Raw genomic sequence first — 15,978 nt, 5'->3', positions numbered from 1 at the left:
GGCACGTGACCGCGCCACCGCCCACGCGGGCACCCGCCCCGCGGAGGCCGCAACAACAACAAACCGGGTCACGTGAGGGGGGGAGGGGGCGGGGGCGCTGGTGCCGTCACGTCACGTCGCGTTGCGTCACGCGCCGCGCCGCTCGTGCCGGCTCGCCCCTGGCGCGGCGGGGCGCTTTTCCCCGCTCTGCGCGCGCGCCCGCCCCGGCGCCATGGCGGGCTCTCGTCAGCGGGCGGCGCGGCCCTGAGGGGAGCGTCACCGGCCCGCCCGCCGCCGCGGTCCTTCCCCGCTGCGGGGCGGTGGTCGCCCACGGCGGGCGAGGGGAGCCCCGGCATTGTGCACCCGGGCCGCCCCCCCCCCCCCCCCCCCCGGGTCTCAGCCCGCAGCGCGCTCCGCCGCCGCGGCGCTGCTGGTAAATGGCTGCTGCGGGGTGGCTGCCCGGGCCTCCCCGTAACGGCAGGCGGGGCGCCGGGCAGCGGCCGCGCCTTCCCGAGGGGCGGGCGGTGGTCCCGGCACACGCTCCCGCTGCAGGGCGCCTTGTGGGGCCGGCCCGCGGCTGTGCGGGGCCTGGTGAGGGGAAACCCGCCAGGGGAGACCGGAGCGAGCCCCGCGTGTGTCGTGTGCCGGCCGGGAGCGCTGCCGGGAGCGGCCCCCCGTGCTCTGGAGGCGGAACGGAGCTGAGGGTGGGAGGCATGTGCACGATACAGCTGCTGCCGGGGACGCTGCCGGGCCTGCGGGCTGCCCGCAAGGGTTTGCGCCCGCGGGCTGAGCGCCTGGTGGGGATGGATGCTGCAGTCTGTTACCGTGGCGCTTGGCCTTCTGGGCTACAGGAATGTTTGGGGAGGGGGAGCCTCGGCACCCAGCAGAACAACAGCTGTTTTAGGAACGGGCCCTGTGTAGCGTACGAGAGCGCTGATGGTAAATTGCAAGGGTTGCCATTGGGGGTTTGCTCTAGAGGCATTCACAAATTCATTCTGTTTCATATCGGTGTTCCCTGGTGGGATGTGTGCAGCCAGTTGCTGTGGTGGCCTGTGGCTTTCCAGGGATCTCTTCTGTTACGTAAACTAGAGAGACAATCCTTAGTGGCTGACCTCAGTGCTGAACTGTGGACCACCACTTTATAGTAAATACAGAGGTAACATGTGTGGGCATCCTTCAACACAGTGTCGCTTTCTACCTGGAAGTCTTGTCTGGATAGAACTCTGCTGCTTTCCCAGGACTTCTGCTAACAAAATTTTGATCAAAATTTCATGGATATAAACGTAAATATTTTGTTTATCATTATTTCTTAACATCACGAACTATTTGCAGAATAGTTCTGCTGAATTTTATACAAGTGAATCCCTAAATTTAGTGGCAAGACCAGGATTAGGCAGGTAGAGTTTCTCCCTCGCAGGCCTTGATAACAACAGCTTCTAAAAAAGCTTTGCGTTAAGATTGTTGATATGTGGTTTTTGGCTTCAAAAGGGATTATTTTATCGATAACTGACTTTATAGGTGGAAGATGTATTTGTAAGCAGGTGTGGGTGTGCGTGCGTTATTTTTTTCTTTTTCTAGTTCTTTGGGCTATTAACCCCCCCAAAAAAGATGTATGTGACGTTTCTCACACTAACTAGATGTGAATCAGAACATTTTTATTATTTTGTGCAGACTTGTAGCCAAGCATTTTTTCTTGTAGCTGAGGCAAGATGATTTATTAAAAAGCACATGCCAGATGCTTTTTGTCAGCATGTAAAGGAGAGGTGTCACTTCAATATTGTTTTGGTGCTTATTTATGTGAAGATTGTGTTCTAAGGAAGAAAATACGTTGAGTGATACAGGTGTATGATCTAAAGCTTTCTGTGAAGGTTTTGGTGAGGAAGTGATCGAAGGATCCTAAACCTGATTCTAATGTTAATGGTGATGTTGCAGTAGTTACCCCAAAATCGGGAAGTCGGTCTGGTAGTGCTTAGATCCTCTGCTATTCCTGCAACTCTGAGCGCGTGTGGGGACAGGGATGGAGCATGAAATGCAAAACTCACTTGAGCTATATTGTGCCTCAGACTTCTTGGGAGTGTATACTCTGTCCTCAGGAAGCAAAACAAAGTCAGTTGAGAAGAACTGGTACAGGAAGATTTGATGTATTGGAATAAATTCAAATAGAGATTTCCAGATCTTGGTGTTTTATTTAAGGAGCCATTTATGACTTTTACAAGTTGATGGTAAACCTCCTGTTATACTGAACCAGAATTTAGTTTCACTCTTGGCTCTAAAAAAGCAAAATTGCTGATAATGTGTTAGGAATGAATAGAAACGTTTTGTTCGTGGTTGAGTACACAGAACAAATACGACATTTCCTCACTTTCAGTACTGTTTGCATGTTCTGAGCAACAGAGCAACACTAGCCAAAATGTGTTGACACATAAGCTGTGCCATCTCCTGCACTGCGATTCTCTTTCAAATGAAGTTTGTCCTGAAGGCAATCTTTTTTTTTTTTTTTCCCCTGCATACTGTGTGCAGGTTCTCTTGCTCTCCATTTTTTTTTTTAATGATGCTTTGCTGTGAGTTCTCCTGCTGAAGTCAGTAGGAACAGTAAAAGACTGAGTTATTACTCAGTATTTTGTGTCGTGTCCCCGTCCCCCCCTCCCCCCAGACATACAGACTGCACCGTGGGACCCCTTTTGCCCCAAGCATTGGAAATCTCGGGGTGAGGTGGCAGGGGACAGTCGATAAGTGTGGTCACTGCTCCAGTTTGAATCAAAGCCCTTGTTTATTTGGTCTGAACAGACAAGAGGATAGCAGAGACCAAGGCTTCAGCGAGCAACTTCCCTGTGAACAAGCAGCTTGCAAGTCTCAGGGTCTTGCCATCTGAATCCCGCTCTTGGACCTGCAGCTCACCTTGCAGCACAGAAACAGCCACTGAAAGATGAGGGGAAAAAGGGTTAAAGAGCCTTCCCTTTCACCTTACGCAAATATGCAAGAAATACTTGGACATGAAAGGTATGTCAGGAGTGCTGTTGGGAGGAGGGACAGCTGTTTGTTTTTTGTCCTCCCCCAAAGTACAATCTATTTAAATATTTACACGATCTCTTGCTAAAAGGCTTTCTTTTCTTTCCTATACTTTTCTGGTTTATTATTAAGTTATGAATAGGGGAGAGGGAGAGATTTGTAATTGCTAATTCTTCTACTTTGTTGAAAATAGTATCTGTAGTTTTGATTACTCGGAGAGGGATGGTAATTTCACTGAGGCTTGTGCTTTGCTGTTTAATATTGTTCCTTCTTTTCATATACTTTATATCTTTTATGATCTTAATAGGCTCTCTGAACATACAGTAAAAACAGGACATTTCAGACAATACAACCTTGAAGAGAAAGTGGAATGCTAATATTATATGCAAATCATTTCAGAAGATTGATAGTATAGATTAAATAAAGCACTTGTAAATGCAAGCATTATATATTCAGTATTTTGTAAACGGTTCCGAATGGCCGCTAGGTCCTTCACCGATGAACACACACCTGTTGTAGCCTTGGTCACACCCTATTTATCTGTTCTGTGTAGACTCTCCTACTAGGTCACTGCATCTAAAATTGTAGAACTAGTCAAGGCACCTACTTGGGTTAGTTCAAAGAATCAGCAATATTTAGTGACATGAAAGCATCTTGAATTACAAAGCTCTTGCAAGGGTGGGGAAAGTAAAAAACAGAGCTCCTTAGGGTCCAGAGAAAAGACTTCAGCAAGTTATCAATATTACACCTAGGAAGTAATTTTTAAAAGATCAACAGATGAGAGGAGACACTGCAGTTAAACATGTCTGTGGTCTTTGTTGGATGAGACCTTGATCATTATTCACAGTTCAAAATTAAAGGTATTTTAGCTCAACGTAAAATGAATTTTATAAGGAATGTTCTGCACGCAATGTGGACAAGACATAATTTGGAGGTGGTTTAGCATGAGGATGGCTCTCTGATTTGGCAGTAGGCAGTAAACATCTCATGTTCTCTTTTCACAGTCATAGTTTTGTCAGACACGCAACTGATGTACAAGAGCTGTTTGTTTTGAAGGGTAGCATGCGTGTACCCTAGGTAGCCTTCAAAGAGTAAAGATTCCCCCTTTACTGTTGAAGTGCCTGATAGAGCTCTGCAAGGCTTTGGCAAGGTCAGTACTTCCTTCTCTAAAGTTTGCAGCCCTGTGATCGTTATTTTGGAAATAATCCTTTACTCTTTTCTATAATTACCCATGTAATCCCTTTGTCAACGACTGCGGCGAAACTTGCAATTAGAAGTTAAGCAGAAAACACATTTTAGTATCTGTAGGCTCAGGTGGAGGAAAGATTTCAAGTACATGCCTGATTTTAAGTGGCCGTACATGTGACGGTGTGATCTAAATCTCAGATAGAGCTGGAGTTTAGTTAGGGTCCAGAGCTCTTTTCGGTCTGGGCATGACCGACGGCTCAATGGTGAAGTGACTTTGGCAACTACAAATCCCAGGGAGCATTGCCACTAGGAGGTTTGTGCAGCGGATTGGCATGCTGCGGGGGCCAATGGCCGGCACTGGATTCAAGAAAATTCATGTGTGTCAGCTGCCAGTATTAAAAAGCACTGCGAGAGCGCTGTAGACCTGAGTGGAAATTGCCTCTCTCTTGGGGCTGCCGCTAAACCCTTGCGTGAGCTTTGCGTTGATATTGTATTTCACACCCCCTGTGCCTCGGCTTGAAGAAGCCGGCTGGACTAGTCCAGATGGATGAAATTCTGAGCTGCAGACCGGATGACCTGGAAGATTACTACAACTTGCTGGGATGCAATGAACTATCTACGGTAAGAGCCATCCCCACCTCCCCGCCAGGCTGATAACGTTTTGAATGTGCTTGTCTGTCTGCAGGGGAAATTTGAAGCTGTTTATCTCTGCAGGCAGGACTATTTGAAATGCATTGTGAACCTCCTTTCTTGCCACGTTTATCTTCTAGTGGCTCCCTTTGTGAAGCCCAATTTTCTGATCTGTATAGTGATGTTAAGATCCTAGAATAAGACTTGTATTGAAAGTGTCTTATAGGTCAGGATTATGTTATAGATACAGCTGAAATAATGGTTTATTCATTAGTTTAATTCAAAGTGTGATATGGTTATGAACTGTGAGCTAACTGCATAAATTTGACAACATTCTAATACTACTTTGGAATGTACTTCTGGTTCTAAAAGATCAAAAAAGGCATTTGAATGCAACTAATACAATGAATGTTTGTAGCTGTAGATCACTGATAATGCTATTGAGTCTCTCAGGTTTTATACACATTGTAAAATTTTTTTAAAAACTATTTGTTGGTTGGAAGGATACCCAAAATTAGTATCTTTTTTTCATTCATCACATTCATGATTTTTAAATGCTAATTGTAATGACATTCCCATACTAGTTTTACTGATTTGTTTTGGTAGCAGACACATACTTTATAATGAGATTTAGCTAAGCAATTGTTGAAGGCTTTGTAGCTAAAACGAGTGTTGTTCTTCCTAAAAGTGTGCATATAACGTTGTTTGGATAGTCTGAGCTAGTGGTATGCTAATATTTCTTAATCTAGTTGTTACATTAACTGGAATTGTTTTGGAAGAGGAGTTTTGGTTACTCTGCTTAATGAGGGATGTATTCAGTGTGGATAAAAGCTGTATTTTGCTCAGTAAATTTAATCAGATGCTCTCATCTGTCCCAGTAGTCAAATGCTGGGAAAATAGCTCTTTCATCATACTAGTAAGCATCTTCAGCCTGTTACAGAAGGTAATTTAAAGCTTCTCCTGAGGTAACTGCTAAGAAGTCACCCCAGCAGAGGGCGGTGTTAAAGTTTCGGTGTAGGCTTGTTTCGCAGATGCTATTTCTCATTTACTACCTCTCCCTAATTCCTTAAGGGCTTAGCAATTAATGAATAGCTCAAGTACATATGATAATGATTTTTCAAATTGCTTAAAAATGAAACTAAAAAGATAGAATAAACGCTAATGGGTCCTGAAAAATAATCTGTCAAGTGTTATTTGTTGAGAGAAGCATTTGACATGGGAGCAGCTAATATCTCAAGTTGACTGAGTGTCATTACTGCCTTCCCTCAGGATGGTGCACGCTACTTCTAACATTTAACAGAAATCAGATGCGTTGCCAGTGTTTTGCAATCACATTACTTTGTATATGCAGTCAAGCATTTGTAGCTGCACAGGCTTCTTTGGGCATATGCATGACATTCCCAGCTGCAGTACTTTTATCTAAGCTGCTGAATATTCCAGCCTTGATCTGACCTGGTTAAGCACAAGGACGAGTAGTCTCAGTTTCTATAGATTTTCCCTATATTCAGATAAATATCCGTGTTCATTCTTGGCTTCTTATAGAATTGAGCTCATGGGCACCTAGTTCATCTTCAGGTGTGAGAGAAAGAGGGGAGATTTAAACTAAATTCTTCTTCCAATAACAGTTATTCATATATAGTAGGTATTGGATACCTTGGATACTATCTCACTGGATATATTATATAAGCTTCATATATTTTGTATAAACTTCCTATAATTTTTTCTTCTACTGAGTTTTTAATTTAAACTGAAGACTTCCATGCTACCCCTCTGCTACTGTACATATTTTAACTTTAAAGTTCCCCTTTATGTAACTAAGTTTTGGCGATGGTAGCTAGCTATATAGTATTTCAACAAGTTATCTGTACAATGTGCATATTGTTAAGTATTTTACTGCCTGGAAATATACCACGGTATATCTGTCCTTCTGGAAGAAGTTACCAAGAAGAGTGAAAAGAGTAGAATTCTTAAAATACCTCTGTCGACCACATTTTTCCCAGCATATGACAACAAAATTTGGCCAGCTAGTTCAGTGAACTGGAATTGTATTCTAAAGAAAAAAAATCTTATGAGCCTTAATTTTGAAATAAATCATTTAAATTGTATGTAAATATCAGGGTTTGAAGGATGAGGAATTCATATAAACAACCTTTCTAGCATGGGAAAGAATAGCAGCTAATTGATATCTTAGGGCAAACAAATTGTTGTGAAAGCTGAAAATTTGGAAAATCTAAGCTGATGCCCACTCCAGTGGTTTCCTGTATTTTTTTAACTGTTAATATGCCTTTGTTTTTCCAGTGGTTGTAATGCTTTATTGCACTATAAACTGTGTGGGAACTTGTAATAAACTAATATATGCCAATATGCTAATATTGATTATGAATTTATTCTATTCCAAGCCAACCTTTTTGCACAGCAAATTAACTTGAGAGGAAAAATATGAACTACTAGTTATCTGGCTTTCGGGTATCCAAAATGGAAAAGTCATGTGGTGCTGGCCAGATTTCCTGTGAGGGGGATATGGAGAAAGCCCCCCAGTCCCACAGATTGATCTTCAGCGGTACAGAAGGTCTTTGCTTCCTGCAATGAGACTTCGTTAAAACTTAGAGTTGATTAAACAAAGTGAAGAACAGCTGAAATGATGCATTTTGCCTACGTGGTCAAATGTGAGGAAGGGGTTTTGCAAATACGATCTTTACACATTTTTCTTAAAGCCAAATTGCCATATTGGTTGACTGAGCTTCACAAAAACAAGAATAAGGATGAGCGCCTGGAAAATGAAATTAAATAAGCAGTGTCACTGACAGATGGTTGTTGTTACCTATTTTGCCTGTACTAAAGCTTGTAAAAATGAATAGGAAAAAAAAAAATCTGTCTGCGTTCTTTGTTGTTCCTCCCAACCCCTTTCAAAAGCAAATTTGAAAATCTTTTCTGTGTGTATTTACTCACTTTGAGTCTCAACGTTCTATTTAGGTTGAACAAATTATTGCAGAATTTAAGATTAAAGCCCTTGAATGTCATCCTGACAAACATCCTGGAAACCCCAAAGCAGGTATGTATTCTTCCCAGAAAACCCCAAAACAGGTATTATGCTCTTCCCTGTTTAAAAACAATCTGTTTTTCTTATATTAACATGACTAAGCTATTAAATTCAGCCTTAAAACTTTATTAAATATACTTTTTTCCCCCAATATATTTTATCATGTCGTATTGAGCATATTGTCTTTAAATAGCAAGCTTTAATATTCTTTTCTAGCAGTTGCACACTCCTAGGTGATAGAGCAGGAAGACACTTTTTGAGGTTTTTTTTTTCCTAGGACTTTCAATTTTTTTTCTTTCTATGATAGAGCATCTTTTAATCCAGAAATTATTGATGGCGTGTATCCCTTTCTAGACTGTTGAAGTTGGCCAGCATACTTGCGTCAACGAGTTAATTTGCTTCCATGAAACAAGCCCATCGGGAACACATTAAATGTACTTCAGTTTCTTTTAATGTAACTTAATGACTGGAAATAGAGAAGCCAGCACCACCTGCTTAGCCATCTGTTAGCAGAGCAGCAGCTCACGTTTGCGTTTATGAAAGCGTGCAGTTCATCATACCTGTGATGGCTAAGCAGCCCCTGAGTTGTTTGGAGACAATCTTGCCCCTTCCTATCTATGCAAGATAGCTCTAATCAGTGCCCACCGATGTCAGAATAGTTGATATAATAAAGGTTGTTCTGACCATAATTATGGTCTCCACCAAAAATTTGTTGTAGAATAATTAAATATGCTCCTCATTTTAATTAATGCACACAACTTCCTTTGGATTCCTCGTATATGTTTAACTATAAACTGAACAACACAAGAATAAACTGAACACTATAGCGTACCTACTTGTGTGAGTTTGACCTCATCCACACCCTCCTTCAAGAGAGCAGAGCTGGGAGTTCAGCAGGTGTTAAATGAGACATGCACTCCGGTGCCTTGAGCAGAGCTCTCGGCAGGGCTTGGCTTTCCTTACTGATGTGCCATCCTAGCCTAGAATCAAGAGAGTTGATGGTGGGGAATGTGGGTGTTAAAAGGTGTAATAGGTGGGGTTTTTCACTTTGAGATTCCTTGACAAGGACCCCCCTGAGATTTGGTGTTTGAGAGACAATCTATCACCTATTAACAATGACTTGATCACTAATGTTTAATTTATTCTAAATGACAGCACAAGTAATAGTGAAACCAATGAAATCGACTTTGCAGAAAATTCTGGATATTGCAGCAGGGAAAATATTCCAGTGCATGGTCCTGTTCTGTCTGCACCACCCCAAAGTCCGTCCATCCCTCTGCCCCCAATTAATTGAAACGAAGTAACTCAAAAAGGGAGGCCAGGTGCCAAATGTTGGAGCAGCTTTGTTTGTCAAGAAGAGATAATTTATGCTCCGTTTACCTGAACGTGCGCTATTTACTTTAAATACCTTTTTACAGTACATTACTGGTGAAAGTTTGTATTTTTTATTTCATCAGCTTAAATCTCAATAAAGAGTAATTAAAGTAGACCTTTTATTTGTTAAAAACTAATAACACTAGAAAAAAGGAAACCTAATAGAACTGCCCCTTCAAGCTGTTGTCTGCTGTTTAATTTACAGCTATCAGTTTTGATTAGCATTTGGGCTTAGTTTATTTCAAAAGAAATCTCTCTAATTTGTAAACTGGAATAAATGAATAACAATAATAATAGATCATGGTAACATAGGTGACACAGAGATAAAATCTAAGTCTTTATAACCCTTCTACAAACAGTAATATGCAGCTGCATCCTTAGTAACCATTTAATGAAAAATTAACTTGTAGGGGAAAATGAGAGCTCTCATTCATGCAGTCTGGTATTCAAGACAACATTTTAGCATATGTAGAAAACATGCCTAATAAAACGCACAAGTTACTTAATTTGAACTATATTTAGATTTCTCTTTTTGCTTGTCTCCCCCACCCACCCACTCATGCCGCCTTGTGCTTTGCTCCGAGTTCCTTGCTGCTGTGGACCTGTGTTCCTTCTAAGCCTTAAATTCTAGTATGATTTCCCTTGTCGAGGTTGTCTGCAGGGGGTGACTTGTGCCTTTTGCCTGCTGTACTTTGTAAGTTTCTCTGAACTTAAACGTAGGAGTTTTTGAAGCCAGTAGACAAATGAGCAAGCATTTTAGTCTTCATTTGAAAAGGGTATGAGTTGTCCACCGAAGGTGCTATGACCCTCAAGCCAGCTAGGTCTGTGCAAAGCTGTAAGCAGAACAACCCTATACCTTTATCACTTAGTTCTTCTGTCTCCTCTACTCTGTTTGCTCTAAGCCATTGTTGGCAGCTCCCCTTTCACAGCTGGATTAATTTCTGTGAAAATGAACATTGGCTTTAGTGTCTTTTTGGTTTGTGTTCTAGTGGAGAACTTCCAGAAGCTACAGCAAGCTAAGGAGATTCTTGCTAATGAAGAGAGTCGAGCACGTTATGATTACTGGCGACGAAGCAAAATTGCCATTCCATTCCAGCAGTGGGAGGCCCTGAGCAATTCTGTGAAAACGGTGGGTGTTAGGTCTAAGTTTGGGCCTTCAGGAGGAGGGGAGGTAGGGCTGGGCAGAGAAAATGTCGCAGTGAGTGAGGGGATGAGTTACAGCGCTTCTGCTGCACTGGTGGGTTTTGAGGATGGGAATAGTAGAGAGTTATCCCTGCACTAAGCGTGTTAAGGAAATTCAGGAAAAGTTGGAGGGCTACAGAAGCCCATTCACAGAAGGGTTTTAGGCTAGTAGGTTTCGATTGAATTTATCAAGTTGCTGCTTTTACGTGTACTATATGACGTTAAGTAACTTAACTGTTTTGAAATGCTTCAGCACACCTTGCTTTTGTAGGAACCCTTCATTTATTGTCAAAGTTAGATTAAAGCTAGGACCTTTGTATGATATAGTCTTCTTTTGGGATATTGCTTATCAGCTGGGTTTTCATGTCATCTGATTAAATAAAAAGCTAACTGAAAAATCTAGGACATAGGCTCCTTGGAACTCTGGCTTTCACACAGGTCTTTGGAGACACCCTGCTAGGCTAGTGGGGTGATTTGTGACAGACAGATGTTCTGAGGGTTGGTTTTCCTCCTAATTTTGCTAGTGAGGTAATTTGGTAGTGTGTTCCTAGTAGATTCTAATTCGATAACGTTTAGGTTTTATTTTTTTTCTGCCTTACTAGGGTGAATGACAGTTACAAGTCTATATTACATTTTAAGGCAGGTGAATGTCTCCCTTGCCAATTCTACCCACCTCAATTCTGCCCACACGAGAGGTTTGAGAGCCCCTCCCACTAAAGCGTTACGCCTGAGCGTAGATGTTTGCTGGAAGCATCCCATCAAGTTTAGTTCAGTTTCAAACAGAAGTCACCCTACAGACTAATAGTAAATCTTTCCAAATGGTCTTCCTTTCAAAGGGCATCTTGAAGTAAAAGATAGCTTTGAAAATGGATGTTTCCTAAGTCACTCAAGCCCTCTTAAGGTGTCTGAAGTCATGACAGAAGGAACTGGACAGAAGACCTTTAGAATTACTTGGTGCATTTGTACTTTTTGTTGTTCATCCCCACCTCACATAAACTGTCCTCTCACATGCTATTTGCAGTGTGTAACCATGCTTTCCCCTATCCTATCGACCTGCAAGCTTCTCTCTAATATGTGCTTATCTTATGATACAAGAAAGAAAAGACAAGTTAATTAAAATCTTTTAAAGCATAGGAATTTGTTCTTTGTTGCTTTTGCATTTCTTTAGTCAATGCACTGGGCTGTCCAAAGTAAGAAGGACCATATGCTGGAAGCTCCTGACTTGAGTAATAACAGCAACGTAACTAATGAGATTTGGACCCAACAGACTGAAAACAATGAAGATGGATTGTCGGATGGGAGCAGGGAGCAAGGAGATGTTGCAATTCCTGATGCGAGACCACAGTCTTCAAAGAATCCAGACTCCCCAAGTAAGTGAAACCAGCAGTTACAGAAAATTGCAGTATCCAGGGGCTGGCCTGAAATTAGTCATAAGAAATTCTTCTCTGGAATAATATGTTTAACTGGTAGCTTTTTTAATGTGGTTTTAGGTTGGGGTTTTGTTTTGGGTTTTATGGTGTTTATTTAATTTTGAAGCTTTCAGACCTTTCTTCCTACCCCATGTTTGTTTGCTTGTTTGCTAGTAAAAGCGCAAAGAAGAAAAAAAGTATTCTTCTCAAACCAAAATAGAAAGTTCAGTTTTGCTGCTATATCAAGATGGAAAAAAAGCAAAAAAGACAATTATTTTCAGCAATTTAAAAAAAAATATTTAAAAAACCTGTTAAGTATTTAGGTATTCTTTTTTTTTTTTTATCCAGCATTCGGTACTTTTGCACAGTTTGCATGTGATGAGTTAATGAGAGCTAAAAATTGAGACTTGAAGGCTTCTTTCGTATTTGAATAGATTTTTTTAAAGAATAGTGCAAGCACCAGAATAAATGTGTATTTCAAAAGCTGTCATCTGACAGTATTTCCTGGTTTACTCACCACAGTGGCCACCCTCTGTTCTGCTTGATCCTTCAGGAGTTTCATTATCTTAGACTTACGTTATCAGATAACTATTATTAAATTCCTGTCATTTCTTCCCATCTTGATCAAACAAGAAATGAAGTTGAACGGTGAGGGTAGGAAAACCTAATTTAATTCCAAACATTTGTGGGAATGCAGAAAATATGTAAGAAAATTCTACAAACAAATTTATATGAGGGGTAACTGAAAAGTTTATATTTAAAAATTACACTTTATTATATTATTTGCTATTTTTTGGTAATTAAATCATCATTTTATGCTTTGTAGAACAGTACAGTTTCAAAGTAAAGAAAGCATCGTTATGTTCCTTGTAATGGTGAGCTTTCTTTGGAGGCATCTTCTTTCTCATAGTTTTTTTTAGTTTTAATTTCCAGAGATTTCAATGGGAAAAATATAAACCCATGAAATGCCTGATTTATCCAGTGGGCATATATTTATATTAATGAATATTAGAATGTATTTATTTACCAGGGCCTGTATGCATTAATTGTTCACATTTGATGTTAGGATGGTGATAATACTTCTGGTTTAGTCCAGGAAAATGTACTATATTGGATTCCACTTTTAAGCTGGGATATTTTCAGTTCCTGTCTGCTGGTCCATAAGAATTACAGGCTACAACTCCATGTAGCTATTTCAGCCTGAATAAGAGATTTTAACACTAAGTCTGGTAATAGGTTTCAGCTTCCGGATACAGGAAGATCACATTTTATTATTAACAGCCCATAGAGCTTACCAAACGTAGCACAGGGTCTGAAAAACTCCCTTACTGCCTTGTATGTGCACGGACCATCAGTGCCTTCTCTCCCCACTGCTGCCTTTCACGTACTTGAAGATTTATCATGTCACCCTCTACCTGTTCTTCTTCAGATTAAGCAAATGCAATTTGTTCAGTTTTTCTTTCTAAATCCTCTTTTCTGGGCTGCCATGCTCTTGCTGTTCTCCTTTGGACTCTTCCCAGCTGATAAATAACTTGAGTTTGGTGTTTGCTTGAGTTCTTATTCAAACAATGCCAATAATGCAGAGGCTGTCCTGGCTAGTCAAGAGCACTGGAAATTACCAATTTTTACTTATTATTTTTGCAGAAGATTATCAGGTATTATTTCAGACAACTTAGTTTTATACATGTTTATAATAATTTTCTTGCCTTTCTCTTTTTCTCAGGATTTTCAGAGGCAAATTACTGGCACTTGCGTTTCCGCTGGTCAGGGGACGCTCCATCAGACCTTCTGAGGAAATTCAGAAACTATGAGATCTAAAATATGCAAGAGTGTGCAATCATCTGTTCGACAAGTCAGTATTTTTTTGGTCAGCAGTTACTTGTATTTTGTATTCATTCATTGTGATGTGAATGTTTGAATAAATGTCTGAATACTGATTTGTTGCCACACACTCTCTGAGCATTACAGATGGAGGTCTTTTTGTTTAATAAGCAAACTTTAATAAGCAAAGCTTTTTTCAGTATTAAAATAAAGTGATTTTGTGAAATTATCTAACATGTTATGTATTGTATCTTGTATTCTTAAATACTGTGTAGTGAATATTTTTCTCCATTCTGTGATGTTACGAGGAATGTACTCTCAGTAGAACCAAAAGTCAACGTTAAGACTCCAGCATATCATCCTATTCAGTGATGATTTTCCAAAAGTGTATGACAATGTACTTCAAACAAAACTGTGCTTGTTTCTAAACTGTGTACTCTAGTTCTCCATTACTGCAGTGATTTACAATGCACGCATGCACAATACTATTACAAATGTAACTTGTTGGAGAATTGTGATCTTAGGATATAGATGAAATAAGAAGGTTCTTATTATCCAAGGTCAAGCACTCCTAAAAATCACTTGCTTTCTATCTTAAGTACGCTTTTTGCTCCAGCTATTTACTTTGGAAGGCAGTTCCAGAACTTCACTTCTCCAGTTAGCAACTACTTCTTCTAAAGATTTATTGATGGACAACTGATACCCCTTGCATCTGTGCCAGCATTGTTCTGTGGCTTAATAGTAATTTCCCTCCCTGCTCTTGCCTGGTAGACAGGGTCCTGTCGGGGTTTTGTACGGTGAGGAATGAAGAATTGGGGCAGTCAGCGTTCATGTGTACAAAATCTCACGTTAAATGGTTTTGATATTTTGATATAGAATTGTCAAATCCTACATTGTGCTTGTTGATTTTGTATTTTCTTTTTTCTCTGTAAACCTGGCTAAATAGGTCAGGTATCAACATTGTGGTTTTGTGCAGGCAAGTGATTCCATCAGCAACAAATAAAACTGCATGCATCCAGAAAAGGGTTGTTTTCATTTTTAATATTTAAATCCTCTACCCACCACAGACATCCCTTTCGAATTTCTTGTTACTTGTCCACTCAGTGGGTAAAAGCTTAAGGGATTCCAGTTATGAATCTTGGCCACCTCCATGGAAAGTCTTACGTGAGAACTACAGTCTTCTCGAACACGGCATCAGTGTTACTGCGTCTGTCTCTCCCTGAAGTGACATGTGTGGCTCTGCCGTGCAGGGCTATGATGTGCTGACTGACCTACTGTGCTTCTCCTGTTTGCTATAAATCGTAACATGAGTGCCCACCAATGGAACCCTGATAATACGTATTTCTTATTAGCCTCGTCAGTAAATTTATTCTCGTGCCAGTTTTCTTTCCAGGGGCTGATCATGTTAATGCTGGTTGTGTTTGTACCAGTTTTATAACAGCTCGAAGTACTGGTGTTCTGCTGATACAGCTACATTGATCCTAGACTTGATGGCATCAGTAGCAATAGCTGTTTTTGCAGCACATCTTTTTGCTCATCCAAAGCTCGCTCTTTTGATTCTACGTGCTTGTCCCTTGCATGTTTGGCAGCTGAAAACATTATAGAGATTATTAATTCTCTGCAATATCTGCTAAATGTAATTATAAATTTTCATCTAGTGCATATACTGCTTTCCTTTATATAATGGTATTTGCTCAAGAAAGATTTTCAGTGTGTTTTATAAGGAGGAACTAAAGAATGTCAGCAGAAGAAACTCTAGTTTATGCAAAGGATACAAAAGTAATCAGGTGCAACTTTTGTCTCTGGCAAAAAGATGGAAATGCAACCAGCTAGAGTAATTTGAATCAAACGGCAGCTCGGATCCTCCTCTCCCCATTTCACTTGCTGGTCAAGGGGAAGGGAGGGGGTAGGTAGTTGGGTGGATGATATAGCACCTACCTGGCTGGTTTCCCTCGAGCAGTGGGTATACAATAGACCTTTGAACAGCAAACTCATTTTTCGTATCATTCAAATGGCATGATGTCATTATTAGCCACATATTACATGGTTTGTTTTGGCAAAGCACCTTTAGTTATTTGTTCTGGATGAATAATTGCAGGTATGTGGGAGATCCTTAGCCCAGTGAAAGTTGGTAGCAAAACTTGCGCTTTACAACATACCGGATAGAGATCAGTACTCTCATTTGTATTTGCCCTAGTGAAGGGGACAGACCATTAACTGGTGCTCTAATACACCAGTGCAGACTTTTTCTCTGTAAATGTATGTGTTTAACTTAAAATGGTCCAATTTTCTGTATTTGTCAAATGGAGTTGAATTAACCTGTTCCCAGCAGAGCAAACCCAGAGG

At 40.7% G+C, this 15,978-nt stretch overlaps 2 protein-coding genes across 2 annotated transcripts; both read left to right on the top strand.

Moving 5' to 3' along the window:
• The first annotated feature begins 34 nt into the window (after positions 1-34).
• On the top strand, positions 35-4,429 carry LOC119154105. Its single transcript, XM_037401343.1, has 2 exons — positions 35-918; positions 2,767-4,429. Exons 1-2 carry the CDS (start codon positions 417-419, stop codon positions 2,907-2,909), a joined length of 645 nt encoding a protein of 214 aa, XP_037257240.1. The 5' UTR covers positions 35-416; the 3' UTR covers positions 2,910-4,429.
• A 160-nt stretch (positions 4,430-4,589) lies between these two features.
• DNAJC12 (DnaJ heat shock protein family (Hsp40) member C12) lies at positions 4,590-14,655 on the top strand. The gene is made up of 5 exons (XM_037401345.1): positions 4,590-4,797; positions 7,780-7,858; positions 10,210-10,349; positions 11,571-11,772; positions 13,535-14,655. The coding sequence occupies exons 1-5, from the start codon at positions 4,720-4,722 to the stop codon at positions 13,627-13,629; spliced, it is 594 nt and encodes a 197-aa protein (XP_037257242.1). The 5' UTR covers positions 4,590-4,719; the 3' UTR covers positions 13,630-14,655.
• Positions 14,656-15,978: the final 1,323 nt, after the last annotated feature.

The sequence above is a fragment of the Falco rusticolus genome, chromosome 9, assembly GCF_015220075.1.
Source record: "Falco rusticolus isolate bFalRus1 chromosome 9, bFalRus1.pri, whole genome shotgun sequence".
Classification (NCBI taxonomy): Eukaryota; Metazoa; Chordata; class Aves; order Falconiformes; family Falconidae; genus Falco; species Falco rusticolus.
Note: the sequence above shows the minus strand (reverse complement) of the source record. Positions and strands in the feature narration are given on the sequence as shown.

Excerpts from the sequence above, each read along its gene's own strand:
- LOC119154105 (XM_037401343.1), top strand. The coding sequence starts at position 417 with ATGGCTGCTGCGGGGTGGCTGCCCGGGCCTCCCCGTAACGGCAGGCGG. Across the intron at positions 919-2,766 it reads AGCGTACGAGAGCGCTGATG|ACAAGAGGATAGCAGAGACC; the intron begins GTAAATTGCAAG and ends TGGTCTGAACAG.
- DNAJC12 (XM_037401345.1), top strand. The coding sequence starts at position 4,720 with ATGGATGAAATTCTGAGCTGCAGACCGGATGACCTGGAAGATTACTAC. Across the intron at positions 7,859-10,209 it reads TCCTGGAAACCCCAAAGCAG|TGGAGAACTTCCAGAAGCTA; the intron begins GTATGTATTCTT and ends TTTGTGTTCTAG. Across the intron at positions 11,773-13,534 it reads AAAGAATCCAGACTCCCCAA|GATTTTCAGAGGCAAATTAC; the intron begins GTAAGTGAAACC and ends TCTTTTTCTCAG.